Source organism: Thamnophis elegans, chromosome 3, assembly GCF_009769535.1.
Source record: "Thamnophis elegans isolate rThaEle1 chromosome 3, rThaEle1.pri, whole genome shotgun sequence".
Lineage (NCBI taxonomy): Eukaryota > Metazoa > Chordata > Lepidosauria > Squamata > Colubridae > Thamnophis > Thamnophis elegans.
The window spans coordinates 60,109,641-60,129,031 of record NC_045543.1 but is presented as its reverse complement, the minus strand read 5'-3'; the positions used below and the strand labels follow the sequence as shown (position 1 = coordinate 60,129,031).

At 37.9% G+C, this 19,391-nt stretch overlaps 1 protein-coding gene across 1 annotated transcript in view; it reads right to left on the bottom strand.

The window, feature by feature from the left end:
• LOC116506170 overlaps positions 1 to 19,391 on the bottom strand; it is a 112,979-nt gene that overhangs the window by 65,795 nt on the left and 27,793 nt on the right. Inside the window, exon 3 of the mRNA XM_032213822.1 lies at positions 2,834 to 2,930. Coding sequence (XP_032069713.1) covers positions 2,834 to 2,930 — 97 coding nt within the window. The remainder of the gene's footprint in view (positions 1 to 2,833; positions 2,931 to 19,391) is intronic.

Genomic DNA, 19,391 nt, shown 5'->3' with positions numbered 1-19,391 from the left:
TGTGGGACTTCAGAATTCAGACTGACAGGCACTTGGCCCACAACACACCTGACATAACAATAGGCTGTGAATCCCACCAAAGATTAGCCACATATAATAATAATAATCTAATCTATTGTGATAACTTTAACACCATCAAACAAAAACATCTGCCTATTCCAGGTTCTTGGGAAGGACTTGATAGATGGATAAATGCAAATTTCAGTCTAAATATCTGGTTGTCTGTGCAATGAACCCTAATAACAATAAATGGTGTGACTGAATGATAACAATAAATAATATCTGCTCTCTGAGATCCTTGAGAAGAGCTCAATAGGTTGATAAAAATGCCAGATCCATTTTAAACATCTGCCTGACTATAATAATCCATAATAATCATACGGATTGTCAATTTGCTAATCCCAGATTCTCCATTATTTCTTTCTGCCTGGAATTCTTTAATGATCCTAGGCAGAATACGAAAGAACAACTACTTACTGTAGAACCAGAATTAAAATAGTATCACTGAAGTTATAACTATTTCTTATCTAATATATTTAGTACAATCCTGGTACGAATATTAGAAGTAATATTAATGAAGTTAGAGTTGAGATATTTTGAATATATCATGGAAAAGAAGAATTATTGGAGAAGATCTTAAAGTTTTGAGAAAACAGGCTGAAAGAATACGGGTTACCTACTGATGCATGTTTACACTTCCAAGAATTCAAAGAGGCACTCACTGTTAGACGGTTTGTGAAATGATGTCCATTGATTCAGAAAGAGTTTGGAATGACTGAATGACAATGTCTGTCTTATGTGGGCAAGACTTCACTATGATCTTCATGCATTTTTCCATAAATTAGTATCTTCTTCTATCGAGAGTGATGCATTAAATAATTCTTATCAATTGCCATGGTTACACATTCCTCAATTCTCTTAAATTTCCTCAAGAGAAGGAATGATTGCTCACGGTTTGCAGTTTTGATATGGTGAAATTGGGATGGGTAGACGGTTGGATAGGTGGGTGGATAGGCAAAACAATGCAAAGCATTTGAAAGGAGCATTTTGCAAAATATAGTAGCAGAAACTAAGCACCCCTCTTCCTCCAGGCTTAAAAGCAGCCATATTTTGCAAAAGCTTGGGACAGTACAGCCTCACAGATTTTCCCTGAGTATCTGTGCATATACATGGATGCTTTAACTCTTTCTAATAGAAGCATTCTCCATGTTTGTATTGTTCTAAAGGTGTGCCTCACATTCTCCAATGATCTCATGTACCGTGACCCGACAAAAGAGCTCACGACAAAAGCACACCGACAAAACCGCATCGCTAAAACCGCGATGTCATCAATGCACCGACAACAGCGCGGTGACAACAGCGCGGAGACAGAAGGGCGCTTTACAACAGCGCGTCGACAGAAAGCCGATTTAACTTAAGGTAAGGTTTAGGTTTAGGTTTAGGTTTAGGTTTAGGTTTAGGTTTAGGTTTAGGTTTAGGTTTAGGTTTAGGTTTAGGTTTAGGTTTAGGTTTAGGTTTAGGTTTAGGGTTAGGGTTAGGTTTAGGGTTAGGTTTAGGGTTAGGTTTAGGGTTAGGGTTACGTTTAGGGTTAGGGTTAGTTTTACAGCGCGCTTCTGTTGCCGTGCTGTTGTCGGCGAGATTCAGCGCTGATTCGTCGGAGCGCTTTAGAACGTGCAGTTTTGTCACCGCGGTTTAGTCAGGCGCGGTTTTGTTGTTCGCCCTTTTGTCGGTGAACCCTCATGTACTTGAGAGGAGTGGTAAATTTATTTTTTCTTCTTCTTCTTCTTCAGAAAACCGATAACATTTCAATGTCAGATGTGCAGAGGTGGGTTGCCAGTTTTTTTTAACTACTGGTTTGGGTGCACTCACACAGATGCTTGCTTGTGCGACGCTTCTGCACATGCACAGAAGCATGCAGGATGGAGGTGGGTTCCTACCGGTTTAGACCTGGTTCGGCTGAGTAGGTAGTAACTCGGCCTGCAACACCCCCGAACCAGTTCTATCGGCGGTGCCGCCAACTTTATTTTTGGTGTTGTGCATGCACAGAACAATCTTCATTTCAAAAATTGCATTTCCCCCCTTTTCTAATGTACGCATGCGCAGACCTTTCTAGGTGCAAATGCGTATGTTTGGTGTGCATTTGGCATGCGTGCAAAAAAATTTGCATGCCAAACTAATAGTAATGTCGGTAGCAACCCACCCCTGGTCCAGACGGGTAGGCAGAGCCTCCTGATGCCGCTACTAGTGGTTCGACCAATTCGAGCCGAACCGGCAGCAACCCACCTCTGCAGATATGTCCTTTGAAATAGCAAAGAACCTTCAGAAGGAATCTCTCAACACCAAAATGGCTCCCAGATGCCTCCACATATAGTTATTGAGAAAGAAATGTGTGTTATTCCTACATAGTGTGTTAGTAGCAGAGAAACATTGAAGTAAGACTTCTATAGGAAAGGTGAACACAGTGTAAAGGTTTTAACTAAAGATAGCAAGGCAACAGGTATTTCTCTAATGCAGTATTTCTTAGAATGAATGTGTCTGCCCCTTTTATTTTTTTAAGGGCACACAGAACAAGTTTCAGATAGATCCCTTTGTTTGTTCAGTTTTTCATAATATATCAGAGTGTCGAGAAAGTATGCACCAGTAATTCTCTCATGTGATGATATTTACTGCCCTAAGTATATTTTACCTAGAATTAGTTTTTCTTGCTGATGCCTGCAATCTGCAGCCAGATAAAAGATAGAAGTGAGCTGTTTCCCTAATTGTATTTGCAGTCTATTTTTCATTTGTTCGTTGTTTGTTTGCTTTACCCTGTTAAAAAAAAAAAGAACCGTACCTCCACAATCCAGCATGTTATACTCATCCGGTTTCTCCAAGGGCCAGCAATCATAATCCGTGTTATCCAAATCATGCCATCCTTCTGCTAAAAGAGCCTGCCATAATAAACATCAAAAGGTTCTTAAGTATTATAGTATGACTTCATTCTTCAGTAAAACATTTTCTTTCAGAAGAGCAAGAATTACTTATTATTTATTTATTTTGTCTGATTTTTGAGCCTGCCTGACTCCTTGACATCTCTGGGCGACTTACAGACAAAAGAAAAACAATCTCTCCCTCTCCCTCTCCCTCCCTCCCCCTCCCTCTCTCTCTCTCTCTCTCTCTCTCTCTCTCTCTCTCTGTGTGTGTGTGTGAACCAAGCCAATCAGAGGAAGAAACGCCCAAAGTAAGCCAAGCAAAACTGAATTGGAAAGTCCTCTACAACCACCCAACCAAAGGCTTGGGAAAACAACTAGGTTTTTAATAGTTTCCAAAAGTTCATGCTCTCATATTTATCAATATTTAATCTGCTGATTCAGCTCAGTTTACATCAAGCGCAAACCACACTTTCCCCTACTATTTATATATAAGCATTCATATACTAGCATTCAGTTAATGAAAGGACTGTGAGATAAATATGACACTTCAAATATGGGAAGACGGCAGAATTTTATTTGTGTATTTATTTATTTATTTATTTAAATACCACCCGAGAGCCTCTGGGCAGTTCACAAAGTTAAAACACAGGAAAAATTAACAATAAAACTAACAAATGCATACAATTCAGATAGTGAATGCTGAGTCGCCATGCTCCTTTTTAAAAATACAGGTAGTCTTCAACTTACCACCACAAAGGAGGTCAAAATTTCTGCTGCTAAGCGAGACAGTTGTTAAGTGGATTTTGCCTCATTTTATGACCTTTTTGCCACAGTTGTTAAGTGAATCATAGTAGTTGTTAAGTTGGTAACACAGCTGTTAAGTGAATTTCGCTTCCTCATTGACTTTGCTTGTCAGAAAGGTTGCAAAAGATGATTAAGTGACCCTGGAACACTGCCACTGTCATAAATTTGAGTCAATTACTAAGTGTCTGAATTTTGATCACATGACCATTGGGATGCTGCAATGGTCATAAGTGTAAAAAATGGTCATTTAATGAATTCAGTCTGATGAAGGTGACACATGAACTAATTGCACTTCCTTCCTTCCTTCCTTTCTTCCTTCCTTCCTTCCTTCCTTCCTTCCTTCCTTTAAAAAGTTTTCAGCTTTTTATGAAACAGAATCTCAAATATTACAGCATTTCATCCAAGGCAAGTTATTTACATGAAAACAAATCCTTTTAGTTGGATTGCTGTTTTTCAACTAACCTTTTGTTCATTCCTATCATTCAACAACAATACACCTGTATAGTCATTACAAATGTCTGGAAATACCATGGCTCATTTTAGACATGAAGGTTTTATCACCACTATTTTACATCAGTGTCATGTAAAAGACATCTAATAGCAGGTTAAGAACAGTTAAAATTCTATAATTTGGTCTGTTCCTGATGAGGAAACATCGTATACAAGAGAGAAGCATTCAGATTAGTTCTTTGCTAATGGGATGAAAAACAAAATTAAGATGCATGAAAAAAGGGATCGTAGTATTTATATTATAGCAAATAATATCAAAGACTGAACAGATATATGAATTATAATTACTGTATTCACAGTTACTGTTGATTTTACTATCATGAAGCCCGTGGACCATGTTGTACTCCATTATTTTTACTAGTTTGCTAAACATTAAGTGTATTCCTTGCTTATTGTTTCACTTTTGAATGTATATTTGTTGGCTAACACTACTTCCACTGTCTCCATCACTGCCATATAATCGTTTTCAAAATGCTCCAAAAGCCTCAAGCATTTTTAGATCTTGTTTATTCACAAGGCGGAAATTAGCTTGTGTTCCAATTTGTGGGAGTGTGTGAGTAAATCTAATTCTTGTTTACTACCATTACTAGCATTATTGTTTAGCTTCCATAAATGGTTCTTTTATAACAATTTTGTAAAAGTGTTTACGATGTAGATAACATTTGTAATTTTCTCTTTGTATAAATGTTACCTCAACTGATTCAATGATGTGATTAAATGACGTATTACTATAAAACATTCCTGCCAAATTGTTATTGTCAGAATTATTACTAATAAGAATGAGCTATTATTACAGAGTCCAATAACATGAAGGAACATTTCCTACCAGTAAACTAATGAAGATCTGCAGCTGAGGGTGGAGTGTTCTGGTAGCTCCCATACTCCTCGACATGCAGAGAAGGAGATGCCTGTTGCTGAACGAGCCCAACTTCCCCTCAGATCCTATGCTGTAGCTCAATATCTCCCTCCCCTTATTATACCCCTTACATACAACACAATAGTTATGGAAAGCACAGGACTTAGGTGCAAGGGAACAAAGCCTTGCCTCAAGGTCTCCCCCTGGTGGCTATAAAATTCTCACTTTCCACTCAGGAGTTCCAACTGCTATAATTGTGAGCTGGTAAATTCAAACACAGCTCTTCTTGCTTCCAGTCCTCCAGTTTTGGGGTTGGTTTTTGTGATGCCAGTAACCATATAAATGTGCTTAATGAACAATTCATAAAATTTCCATTATACGTTTTTCTGCGGTTGTACGTAGGTGAGAAAATTAAATAACCACTCCATGCTACCAAGATTTCTTACACGCCAATGTTCATCAAATAACTTTTGAAGACTGCTATTTATTAGCAAAGAGGAGTAAACCCACATAAATTCCAAGAAGTGATGATGGACTTGGCTGTAGAACATCAAGTTTATGCTGTGCAGTTTCCCGAGATGCCATTAGACTAATTTAGAATTTCGTTCAAAAGACAAATAATCCAGACCACAAACATATTAACAGCTTTAGATACCTGTGTCACTTCTCTTTCATTGCAAGACTTTCCTTCAAGGTTACATCAACATAATTTGGAATGGGATAAAAATTACCAACTATTTTTATACCTTGTACATAAATGTGGAATTGAATTGTAAAGTGTGGAATTCCCACTTCATATGTTTTAATTTCAACATATATCTGTATTCTGCATTCTTGCTATATTTCAGAAATTTAATCAAGATATGGCACAAATGATTCCGCCTCACAAATGGATGTATGCCATAGTTTAGGAGAAATTGAGGTTCAATTTGTATTATTAATCCACATCAGGAATTAATGTTCAGTTTCATCTTGGAACATAAGAATTCATCTGAGAAAATGGCAGAGAGAGAAATGGGTATTGCAATTCACAAAGGTACACCCAAAATGTCCCAGCTAGATCTATTTTCTTACCTTGGAAAAAGTTGGGAAATTACCTTCCTTCTACTCTAGCTCTATCATTTGAACTATCAAAAGTGAAACAGATCAGAATATTTCTTCTTTTACTATGCAGCAAATATATTTTTTATTTCTCTATTATCATATTTTTAATTCATAGAAATCCTACAATCACCTAACTGGTAAAACTCAAGTTATAACAAACTCATGGCAAAGAGTGCTTAATTGTGGTGTAATGGTTAGAGTGCAGTACTGCAGGCTACTTCTGCTGCCTGCCGCCTGCCTGCAATTTGGTGGTTCAAATCTCACCAGGCTCAAGTTGTTGACTCAACCTTCCATCCTTCCAAGGTGGGTAAAATGAGGATCCAAATTGTTGGGGGCAAAATATGCTGACTCTGTAAACTGCTTAGAGAGGGCTGTAAAGCACTGTAAAGCAGTATATAAGTCTAAGTGCTATTGCTATTAACACAATTGAAAGAAATGCTTAAGAAAATTGAATTGTCACTCTTTTTTGACAGTTATGTAAACAATAATATTTTTGACAGTTATATAATTGATTTTAACAATTTGCCATTTAAGCACAATATGCTATGCTATGGATATGCTGTTTATTAAGACAAAGAAAGCAGAAACTGAACTACAGAATAATTCTGAACTTGGAGGATGTCCGAAAAATGAGAGCTTTTACTCCCATCTAGTGGTTTAAGCTCCCAATAACAGGTTATACCTGTTAACAGGATATACCTATTTTATGCATGGTATTAAAATGCTAGGTGGTTTTTTTGTAATATAATATATAATATAGAAAATGTAGGCTCTTACTAAAAACAGGAGAAACATTTGGAAATACACCATGCTTGTTTCACTGGAATCCCCACCTTGAAAGTTTTGACTGGAGAAAGATATCCCTTACATTCATATTTAAAAACAATCAAACATTAAGTCAACCTATCAACATGTCTTTCTCATTTAAGTGGGATCCAAATTTTGCTAACTTAATTGAATGAGGACATAGCAAGAATTCTCAATTATTTGGTTATCCTTGTTGGGGAATTCTCAATAGGGTTAAATAAGACTCATTTAAGTCTTGGTGGCACAGTGGTTAGAGTGCAGGCTACTTCTGCTGATCACCGGCTGCCAGCAGTTTGGCAGATCGAATCTCGCCAGGCTCAAGGTTGACTCAGCCTTCCATCCTTCCAAGGTCTGTAAAATGAGGAACCAGATTGTTGGGGGCAAGATGCTGTAAACCGCTTAGAGAGTGCTGTAAAAGCAGTATGAAGTGGTATATAAGTCTAAGTGCTATTGCTATTAAGCCAGTTTGTCTCTGAGCATTACTCTACATATCTTCTTCCAATTGTTTTTAAAGAAAACAAAACCTTATTGTAAAATCAGTTGGGAGTGGGGGAGGGGAAGAATACTAGAGGGACAAGAACCAGCTTGGTGTAGTGGCTAAGCATCAAGCTAGAAACCAGATCATGAGTTCTAATCCTGCCTTAGGGACAAAACCAGCTTGGTGAGCTTGGACCAGTCCCTGCCTCTCAAATCTAAGAAGCAAGCAAGGGCAAACCACGTCCAGAAACTTGCCAAGAAAACTGCAGTCCAGGCAGCTCTGAAGGACAGAGATGGTATACACTTACCTTCCCTACTGGTTCGCAAATGTGAGCATGCACTTCTCTTGCACGTACCACCTCTGCACATATGTAGATCCTTCCAGCATGCATTTGGCAAAAAAAGTGCCTAAATGGGATGCCATGGAGCCAGGCGCGGAGGCACTCACGATTTCCGCTACCAGTTCAGGTGATCTGGTCCGAACCAGTAGAATACCACCTCTGGTCAAGAAGTCAAAATTGACTTGCATGCACATGGGTATGCGCACGCATATGTGCGCACATGTGCACAGGGAAAAGCGCATAAGGAAGATGTGTTGGAGCAATTTGCTATTTTACATATTAAACAGTTGTGTAAATCTTGTCCAGGTCTAGAATCAGTCAAATGGAAAATAATCTTATACTCAAATCTTATCTGAGGTTTTGTAGGAAAGCTAGTCTGTTTTGAATCTATTTCAATCTATACAGGCTAGTTACCATGTATTTCTTCAACGTTATCCTGAATGATCGATGACAAGAAAGAATAGCATTTATTTTGTCCTTGTTTATTGACATTCTAGCCTCACAGCATGATACAGTTACAGTTGTTCAATATTACTGGCAGAGAAGTATTTTCATGGCTAAATCATGGCTAAATTCTGTCAGATGCCATGCAGTAAGAACAGGAGAAGGAGAGCCAAATCTATAGGTGCTACTTTGGGAAGGTAAGGCATATGGCAGTCATGCTGTTTTAATATGATCCTTAGTATGATCTTCAAAACAAAACAAAACAAAAAAAGCATAGTGACTATAGCTTATATATTTATTTGGAATAAATAAATGGAACCTTTAAAAGGTATCTTGGAGACCACTAAGGGTTCCGAGACCATACTTTGCAAATCATTGTTAGAGTCTAGCCTATAATTTGGTAAGCAGTGTTAATTTGTTCATTAAAAATATTTGCTTTATCATTGCTGTTTATTGAAACGAACCAGTAAATACTTAATACTTTAATGTAACTAGGGGGACACAGTGGCTCAGTGGCTAAGGCGCTGAGCTTGCCAATCAGAAAGGTCAGCAGTTTGGTGGTTCGAATCCCTAGCACCACGTAATAGAGTGAGCTCCCATTTCTTGTCCCACCTACTGCCAACCTAACAGTTTGAAACATGTAAAAATGCAAGTAGAAAAATAGGAACCACTTTTGAGTGGGAAGGTGCGCCTTTGGCATTTGGTCATGCCGGCCACATGACCACGGAGATGTCTTCGGACAGCGCTGGCTCTTTGGCTTTGAAACGGAGATGAGCATTGCCCCCTAGAGTTGGGAACGACGAGCACATAAAGGGGAAGCTTTACCTTTACTCTTTATTGAAATGAACCAGTAAATAGTTAATACTTTAATGTAACTATCACAATATTTTAATAAAATTGTCACAAGTCTATTTTTACAGATTTATTTTCTTATGTACAATCTATTGTAAACATGCACGTCTTTATGTACCTGCACCAAAGCATAATGTTTCATGCATCTGTTAAAAGCCTTCACTATCTCAAATCAAGTAGTACAATAAATGACCCACAAGATATCTCAAGATTTTGTTGTTTCTACAAATTTCTGGATATTCCAGTAACTGGTAACTGAGAACCAGGGACCTGCAGTCAGGGGAGGCAGAGCCTCACCACTGTCATCATGAAAAGAAAAAAAATGTAAAAGGAAAAAGGCAAGAGATGAGGTCAGACTGAGCTAGTTGCTGCCAGAGTCACCATGGATGACTCTGCTTAGTGCTTAACTGTTTAAAAAAGCCTCTAAAAAAGTCCCCTCTACAGGAGGCGGCAGGAGAATGACATGCCTCATCTAGTCTGACTTTTTATGATCACTTGAGCAGAGTTAAGCAAGGGTTAAAAGCCGAAAAATTCCTGACGTAGATGAGGCACATCGTTCTCTTGCCTCCTCCTATAGAGGGTGCTTTTTTAGAAGCTTTTTTAAACAGTTAAGCACTAAGAAAAATCATCCATGGTGACTCTGGCAGCAACTAGCTCAGCCTGACCTCAGCTCTTACCTTTTTCCTTTTACATTTTTTTTCTTTTCATGATGGCAGGCAAGAGCAGAGTTGAAATCCTCTCTGAAACAGCTGGAAAAGGTACGTGTAGGTCGGAGGGAGGGGGAGGAATTCAAACTTCATCCTCCTGGTGCAACTTTGTGTGTGTGTGTGTGTGTGTGTGTGTTTGAGAGAGGAGGGAGGGAGCATATTGAGACAGTTCTTTAGTTTATGCATTATGTAACACTCTAATACTATGCCTTCTGAAATTTTAATTATCCAATCATAAGCAAAAACAATGTTTTCAGTAGAATGAATTTCCACTTCTACTTACACCTGCCAGCCAAAATGCTGCTAGTGGTATTGCTAACATGGGCTGAGGAGGAAAACCTAAATTTTCTGAATCCTGGTGCAACTTTGTGTGTGTGTGTGTGTGTGTGTTTGAGAGAAGGGGGAGGGAGGGAGAGAGGAAGGAATGAGGGGAAGGGAGAAGAAAAAGAAAAAGAAAGAAGGAAACTTATTTAGCAAAGGAGAAAAACAAATGCTGTCGCTTTAAATCGGAACTGAGCATGCCTGGCTGTGGAATTCTGGGAGTTGAAGTCCACAAGTATAAAAAAAATTGCTGCCTCACCAGCCATAGACCTCACCGCATGTCACTGCTGAGAACAAAACATGCTGCTTGAGGCAGTGGTAAAATTCACATTTTTACTACCAGTTCTGTGGGCGTGGCTTGGTGGGCACCGCAGGGAAAGGATACTGCAAAATCCCCATTCCTGCCCCACTCTGGGGGAAGGATGCTGCAAAATCTCCATTTCCACCCCATTCTGGGGCCAGCCAGAGGTGGTATTTGCTGGTTCTCCGAACTACTCAAAATTTCCACTACTGATTCTCCAGAATGTGTCAGAACCTGCTGAATTTCACCCCTGGCTTGAGGGCTTCATATCTTGTACCCAGCATTAGTCATCTAAAATTAATACATTTTAAGTCTCCTTTACACAATAAACCCATAGATATTCAAGAATTAAAGGCTTGCTGAATTATACGAGAAAGGAAGCGTTATAAAGATTATTGTTCCAATCCCCTCCTTTATAAAACAATACTAGGCACAGAAAAAAGGCGTTTATAGAAAGGCTACCATAAAGTTACGTGGTCACAAACATTTCCTATACTCACAGAATGGTTGCATACGTGTGTCATGATGCCAGGCACAAGTACAAAGGAGCCGAAACTTGAGGTATGATGGTGTAACCTTACTTTAATCATTTTAATGAAAATGAGGGGTCTTGAAGACAGCTCAGTATATAAAGCCATTTTTCAAATAGTTGGAATGGCATTTTTACAATTAATATTATTTTCATTTTTCAAAAGTAGAGTAATAAACATTATGAATTGAATTTTAATTAATGTTACTTTAAGTCAAACACAATTTAGTTTTCCCTCTTGCACTCGCTCCTTCCTGTCCTGTCCAGCCTACTTTTAACCATGTGATATCCAACATTCAAAGGCCAGTTTGATAAGCATTTGCATATTTAATCTTTCTAAGGTTGTACTAACTCAATGTAGAAATTTCAAAATATAGACAACACTGAATGATCCCCAAGGTATTTGCAATTTGTGTTCCTAGTTTTTAAACGGGATACAGCTGTAATAATACTTGTTAAATAAATTATTTATTAAGTATCCATTTATAATTTTAATCTCTTTTCTATTTAGGATATTGATAAATTTTTAAAATAGTTTACACTGGCTGCATTTTAAATATATTTCTTTTAATGCCTTCCATTGTAAATAAGAAAATTTGTGGGCTAGAATAGCAATAAATAGAGGTGTTTAATAAATTGGACTGGAAAATAGGAGTAAATGATGAATACATTCTTTTCACTGCATTCTCCTTTATAATGTACATACAGTATCTGTTCCCTATCTTTTTCAGTTGAAATCTCAAGTCAAAGTTTAATCCTACATATAAATACAATAAATCTGCTTCTAACATTCACAAATAAATTGTCTAAACTGGAACAGGTATTTACAACTATCAGTTTCATCACGGGGTGCTGTTTAAAGAAGAACTATGTACTACAAGGGATTAGTTTTCAGAAGCATACTGTTTTCCAGTTATTAAAATGTAGATTAAAATCTACAAAGCATGGGATTAGAAAACATCAAAAACTGCATTGGCCAGGTTAGATAACAGCACTTTCTGATTTTAAGTTTCATCAATATTGCTTATATAACATCTTTCCAAAGTTTAACATCTAGAACTTGTGAGATCTTTAAACACTAAATATGAACCTTTTAACAAGCAGAAAGGAGAGTCAACCAGTGGCATATAGAACTTTTCAAAACGAACATTTAAATCAGAGTTTTTAAAATGGATTTGCCCCCTACCTCCATCCCTCTGCTACCCCTTACAAATATAGATAAAGGATCTCTGATCTATACCAGTAGATGGCAGACTAACACAACATACAAAAGATACTTAGAGCCTGACATTTTTACAGCATACAAACAAAAGGGTACAGTACATTAATCTGCATGGCTTAGTGGAGTTATATTTTGCTTTTTCTCCAAAGAGTTCAAGATGGTGTCCCAGCCTCTGCATTCTTTATATTTTTAAAACATTTACCAGTCAGAACAACAGACTAATTTGCCTTTGTTGATTTTAATAGTCAAGATATATACAGTAGGTTACTCGTGTATGTATTTCTTTCTTTAGATTTAAAAAAAAAACAATATCATGAAATATTTTCCTGCCAGTCATTTCTCATCTTAAATAATTCCTCACCAAGATGCTTTTACACCTACAAAGGAATGGAACCAAAATCCCTAATTAGGAAAGAATTAAGTTCACAAGTTGAACTAAATACAAAATCTGTCTCTCTTCAACAGCACTTAGGGCAGTCATGGCTGACCTTTTCCGAACCGAGTGCCCAATGCACGTATGTGCGGCCAAACCCCCAAAATGCAATGCGTGTTTGTCCTTTGCGCATGCGCCTTGCCCCCCACCCATGTGCCCCACTCTGCGCATGCACACACGCCCTCTGAATGCACCCCCTGTGCATGCATGGCAGAGACCTAAAGATCAGCTGGGTGGCAGGAGACGCACGTGCATGAACAAGAAGAGCTGAACTTGGGCGACGGCTCCTGTGCCATCAGAGAGGGCGCTACGTATTTATTCACTTTTGCAAACCAGATGCTGCAATTTTCAAGAAAACTGAGCATTTTTTTTCTGATTGAGTTCGCTGCAAAAATGTATATAGTACATGTTAACAGACTGACATCCACGAGAGCAAGGAATTCCTTTAGTAATTGTTATTGCTTGGGTTTCTTACCTTATCTCAGTGATGGTGAACCTTTTTCTTAGGGCATGCCAAAATTGCGTCTGAGTGCCCAAACCAATTCAATCCTCCCCGCCCACTGTGTATGTGCATGCGACCCCCCATGCATGCATGTGCAACCCCCTGCGCGCACATGCGTACAGGACCCCTCCCCAGGCTCCAGAGGCTTTCCTGAAGCCTGTGGAGGGCAAAAATGGCCTCCCCTGGCACTCCGGAAGGGCAAAAAATCAGTTGGCCAGGGCACACATGCACGCTGGAACTGACAGCTGGTGTGTCAGCAAATATGGCTTTGTGTGCCACCTGTGGCACGCGTGCCTTAGGTTCGCCATCACGGCCTTATCTGAACATCTTCATGCTATGTCTGTTATTGGCATTTTAACCAAGGAAATTTATTTCAGGTCGACTCCTAATATGGTTAACATTTTGATGATGACCAAAACATTGCTATGATTAATCACACCCTTTTAATTTCATCAATCAACCAATGAAAAAATTAGCAGATGAATAATGAAGCTAACAATGAGGCAGCTAACTGGGATTTTAAAAGACAAGGGCCAGGGAATAGAGTTACTCAGCATAATGTCTAGAGTTTATGCTGTTTAGCCTAATGGTGTGTTTATAAAAGGAGTATGGGACACAAATCTAACTTCAGGAGAAATAGGATGTGCTTTGTTGTTAGCTGCAAAGTCATGTCCGACCCATTGCGCCCCATGGACAACGTTCCTCCAGGCCTTCCTGTTCTCTATCATCCTTTGGAGTCCATTTAAGCTCACACCTACTGCTTCAGTGACTCCATCCAGCGACCTCCTTCTCTGTCATCCCGTTCTTCTTTTGCCCTCAATCTTTCCCACCATTAGGCTCTTCTCCCGTGAGCCCTTCCTTCTCATTAGGTGGCCAAAGTGCTTGAGTTTCATCTTCAGGATCTGGACTTCTGAGTCGATCTGAAGTTCTCCAGCTGGACAGACGTGGGGGATGTGAGCTCAGAAGAGTCTCACATGAACCCTGTCTGACAAACTGTCTCCGAGATCTGTTTTTGGATCAGACCCCCCCTGGGGGGTGGTGAAGAAGGGGCAGTGTCTCATCAGACCCAGAGGGAGTGCAACAGGTTCCTCATAGGTCAGAGATTTGCCCTCTGAATCGGAACCGGGGTGGCAGCATGGCAACATGCTGCACAAGAGCTGGCTCCAGGCCAAAGCAGCTGAACAGGAGTGTGCAGAGTCAAGATGAAAGCCTGGTCAGATCTATTAACCCACAGTTAAAAATCAGAATTTTGAAAAGGCAAAGAACCTTGGGAGCATAAATAATATTGATGGACAGATCGGGATTTTTGCAAAAAAAAAAAAAAAAAGAAGAAGAAGGGGAAAATGGAGGGTTGAATCACTAGCTCCAAAGAGTGCTATTTGCTTGAAATAATTTTGACAGAAAGGAGAAAGAAGAGAAGTGACAAACCCACTTAAACACAACTCACTTAAACAAAACTTTAAATTTGGTTTTGGACTTGAAAAGTTTGTGTTTTTAAAGGAGTCTAGGAGCATGAAGATTTGCTTTGTCTGAGTGTCTTTTAACTAACATATCTTAAGCTACTCCAATTAATGAGAACTGGAATGCAACAAGGGAGAAAGATCAAGAACAAAACACCATCTCCTTACTGACAACTGATAACCTAATCTTGCCTGTGTGGGAAATTTTAATTAACCAACTGCCATAAATCAGAACTTGGAAAAGCAGGAGGGAAGAGAAACATACCGAAATGTGGCTGTATGCAAGTTTGTTCCAATTAATATATTTTGAGCAATTATAATCAACGAGAAGCAGAAAGTACCAAGGAAAAAATAATAACAAAATCAAGAACTGGGGAAATACGAAGTCTTTTTTTCTCTTTTTTTGTCTGCAAAAGATCAAGATGGCTCCAGCTTCTCTTCCGTTTTCACAGTAGTTGAATTAACTAAATTTAACGTAGACCAGAATATCAAAATAAGGTAGGTATAACTAACTGCAATTTTGGAACTGGACATTAAGGAAGAACAAAAGACCAAGATGGCTCCTGTCTCTCTTTCCCACAGCAGCAGAAGCAGATAAATTTAAGGTGGACCAGAACTCTGAAATAAGAATTGTATAACTAACTTTGGTGTAACTTTGGGACTGGACATTATGGAAAAGTGGGAATTTGAAGAACTACATGAAATTATTTTAAAAAATGCATAAATCATTAAAATCAAGCCTAAATAGAATTCTGAATTCAGAGAAGCAGGTATTTAAGGAAGAAGGGAAGGAAGAAGGGGGGAGGGACAATGAAGGGGTATGAACGGTGGGAAATAAAAAGCAGACCAAGAACTCCATAAGGCTTGGCAATGGTATAGGGAAAATTGTAAAGGGGGGATCTGTCCCAACAAAAGGGAATAAAAAGCAGACGAAATATATTTTGGAGGTTGACAGTGTCATAAGGAAAATTGAAATAGGAGGATACGCCCCAACAAAGGGAAATATAAAAGATCTTTTTGACGGAGGCTTGGGGAAAATTGAAGAGGGTAGACATGTCAAAACAAAGAAAAGAGAGAAGGCAGGAATGGAGAAGTGGGGCAAAAGACTTACTAGGAAAAAATCAGCCAACTAGAAATTATTATATGGGAAAATATAAAGCTAAGATAAGGAGTTTATTCCTAAATATGACAATAAAATGGAGTTGCTAACTGATTGAATATGATAATGGAAAGATAATTAAATAAAGGTAAAACATATGGAATATAGACAAATATGAAACTGATATGGGTAGATTGTAAAGCAGAGGTTTGTGATTCACTTTTATACCTGATAATTAAACTGAGTTGCTAATTGATTGAATATGACAATAAAAGGATAATTAAGCATGGGTTAAAATATATGAAACATGGACATATATAGAACTTTTAAGATGATGAACAAAGTGAGATGTGTACCGTTTGTATAGTAGACTAAGGGAATTGTAATGAACATTGAACAGTAAGGATTGCCATTTATAGACAATTAAGGGTAATCTAAACCAAGATATGGAAAATGGAGGGGGAACATGAAATATATTTACAATGGGAAACTATTGAGATTTAAAGACAGAATTACAAGTGTAAGGATGTATAATTATATAAACATAATGATGAGAGTAGCTGGGAATTGTAACCAGGTCTACATCTTGGCCAAAATTAGGCAGGGGTGGGTGGGTTTTTTAAAAATATAATGACTAGGTATACCTTTTTGTTCTCTCTTTTAAAAAAAAGAAAGAGGAAGATATATGTTAAAATTAAATATGTATATTGAAAAGGAATTATAAATACCATCAACAGCTTGCTCAGAAGCTGAAATACACCAAGTAAATTAGATGAAGAGTGTGAAGTAGAGAAGAGAGGTAAAGGGAAGAAGAGAGGGACAGGAGAGAGGGTGGGGGGAGAGAGGAGAAGAGAAAGGAGCAGTGGAAAGGGGAGAGAGGAGAAGGAGAGAGGAAGGGGAAGTAGAGAAGAGAAGGGTGACAGAGGGAAGAAAGGAGGTAGGGAGGGGGAGGAGAGAGGGAGAAGAAAGTGATGGATAAGGTACAAATATGGAGTATGGAGAGCAGAAGAGCCAATAATTGTTTTTGGGAGTTGATGGTAAGATGAATTGATGTAAACATTTAATAATACAATACAATGTTGGCTATGTAATAGTATACATGTGGTTATATGTTATGAAAATGAAAAAATAAAAAACTTTATATATATCAAAAAAAGGAGCTGGCCTTCTAAAGAGCAGTCAGGGTTCATCTCCTCTAGAACTGGCCAGTTTGATTGCCTTGCAGTCCAAGGGACTCACAGGAATCTTCTCCAGCACCATAGTTCAAAGGCTGTGCTAGTTAGGTTATTTATTCCAGGCAATTATTTTTACTGGACATTCTTTGTGTCTATTATTATAACTGCAGATGTGTTCATATTTGAAATTCAGAGACAGGGTTGGGAGAAGAAATTAATTTCTTGATCCCCAATTCCTAAGTGAGAAGAAGAGTTCTGGGCAGCCTTTTCAACCATTGGTCTCTTTTTGATTTTACAAGTATATTTTATCAGCAAATCCAAATTTAATTCCTTCTAGAAAATGTTAGTACTGTCCAATCCATTTCATTGTTTGCCTTTCAAGCTTGTTTTCTTTACCTATTAAAAAAAAAATAGGGACCTTCCGTTAGTATCATCCAAAAGTGGAAAAAAAACCCACAATAATACTACATCTATGAAACATAATGTACTTGGCAGGGCCTGGGAATCCTGACCGCTTGAAAGAATTGTCATAAAACAGAGAAGGAAAAGTTGGTTTCTAAATGAAAAACAGTGAAGATATCAGCTTGGAGCATATGTCGGCTATACTGTCAGTGACAGAATTCTACATCTGTTACAGTGAGAAATATAATGAAGTCAGATTGTGGGACAAGATTACCATTTCTCCAATAATATTGGAGATGCTTGCAAAATTATTATAATGGCTTCTCTGTTTTAGTGCCTGATGTGGAATGCTCTATCCAAAATACATAAATAAATCTCCAAGGGACAACCCAATTACTACAATGTTAGTGTTACTCAATGACATACTGTACTTATTGTGGTAAATGTTAACACAAACACTGGGGATTGTGTCCATCTGTCTGTCTGTCTATCTTCTATCTATCTGTCTAATCTGCCCGCCCATCCATCCATCCATCCATCCATCCATCCATCCATCCATCCATCCATCTATTTATCTATCATCTCTTAATTTCTAAATATATTTATTAACATTTACCAAAATAAGTACTGTATTTATATATAAAAATATTTGTTCAAAGCCACTATCAAGAGCTGCCTAGCAGTAGTAAAAGCAGTGAAACTGCTGTAGACTGTCATCCAGTAACCCTGTTTAGGGTTATCCAGACCCTTGTTTTTAACTCTGTTTTTAGCTATTTTTAACCATGTCTTTTTAAATACGGTTTTTTGGTTCTAACCTGTAAACCATCCAGAATCACTTGGATAGGGAGATGGATGGTGTATATATCTGATAAATAAAATAAAATATTAAAAAGAAAGTAAAAAATATTAAAATAAAATAGACTAGACTAGAAAGGAAGTGGAAAAATAGAAATCTTTTAATTAATTAATTAATTAATTAATTAATAATTAGTTAGTTCAACATGACATGTCCATCTGTACAGAGTAAGGAATTACAGAACTACATGCTGTAATTTGTCATGGAATATGTCCTTCTGAAAAATTGTTTAGGTATTTCATGATTTTAGTTAAAGATTTAGCAAATGTGGCTAAAGCAAGTTTTTTTTAAAAAAATATATCATTTGAGGCAAAGATTTTTTGAAAGACATCATGCACATTTTTTAGTATCAAATACAGGGTAAGCAATTCCAAATGTAACAGTGAAAAGTAGTGCATGGTAAAATATCTACTGAGTAAAGTTCCCAGTGGTATTTACATTATCTTCCAGCTCCCCTCCGCCCCTCATTTATCTGGCGCCATTGATTAGCTATCTTGTAATAGCTGGCTCTATCTTGCCAGACTGATAAAACTCATAAAACCCACATCTACTGTAGTATAAAACTAAGTTATAAACCTTTATCTCAAAATTAACTCATTAAACTATGGAATGGCAGTGTAATGAAGGCATTATAGAAAGTGCTCTCCAGGTTAACTCCTACAGGTCCCTATGTAAAAATGTGGACAAATTGGCTCATTTTGGAATCTTACAATACATATATGATATGTAAATCTCCCCCCGCCCCATGCATTATACACAAACCTGCTATTTGTTTCTATATTTATGGAAACCAATGGCGTACTCTCTTATTAAATAGCTGGCTTATGCTGTTCATGATATTGTTTGCATTTGTGTTTGTGTCTGTGTATGTATTATTTATTTACATGTTTCACAGGTTTTGTAACCTGTCCCAATTTTCAGGTTTTAGTCTTATGAGCCGAGGTGGTGCAGTGGTTAGAGTGCAGTACTGCAGGCTACTTCAGGTGACTGTTAGCTACAGTTCAGTAGTTCAAATCTCACTGACTCAAGGTTGACTCGGCCTTCCATCCTTCCAAGATGGGTAAAATGAGGACCCAGAATGTTGGGGGAAATATGCAAATAATGCTTCTATATTATAAACCATGCAGACAGTGCTATAAAGTGCTATGGGGTGGTATATAAGCCTAAATGTTATTGTTAATAGCAATTGAAATGTTACTACAGTATAAACATCTGTATCAGTATAAATGTCTGGTGTTCTGGACAATGCTTTCTAAATGGAAGACAGAGATAATAAA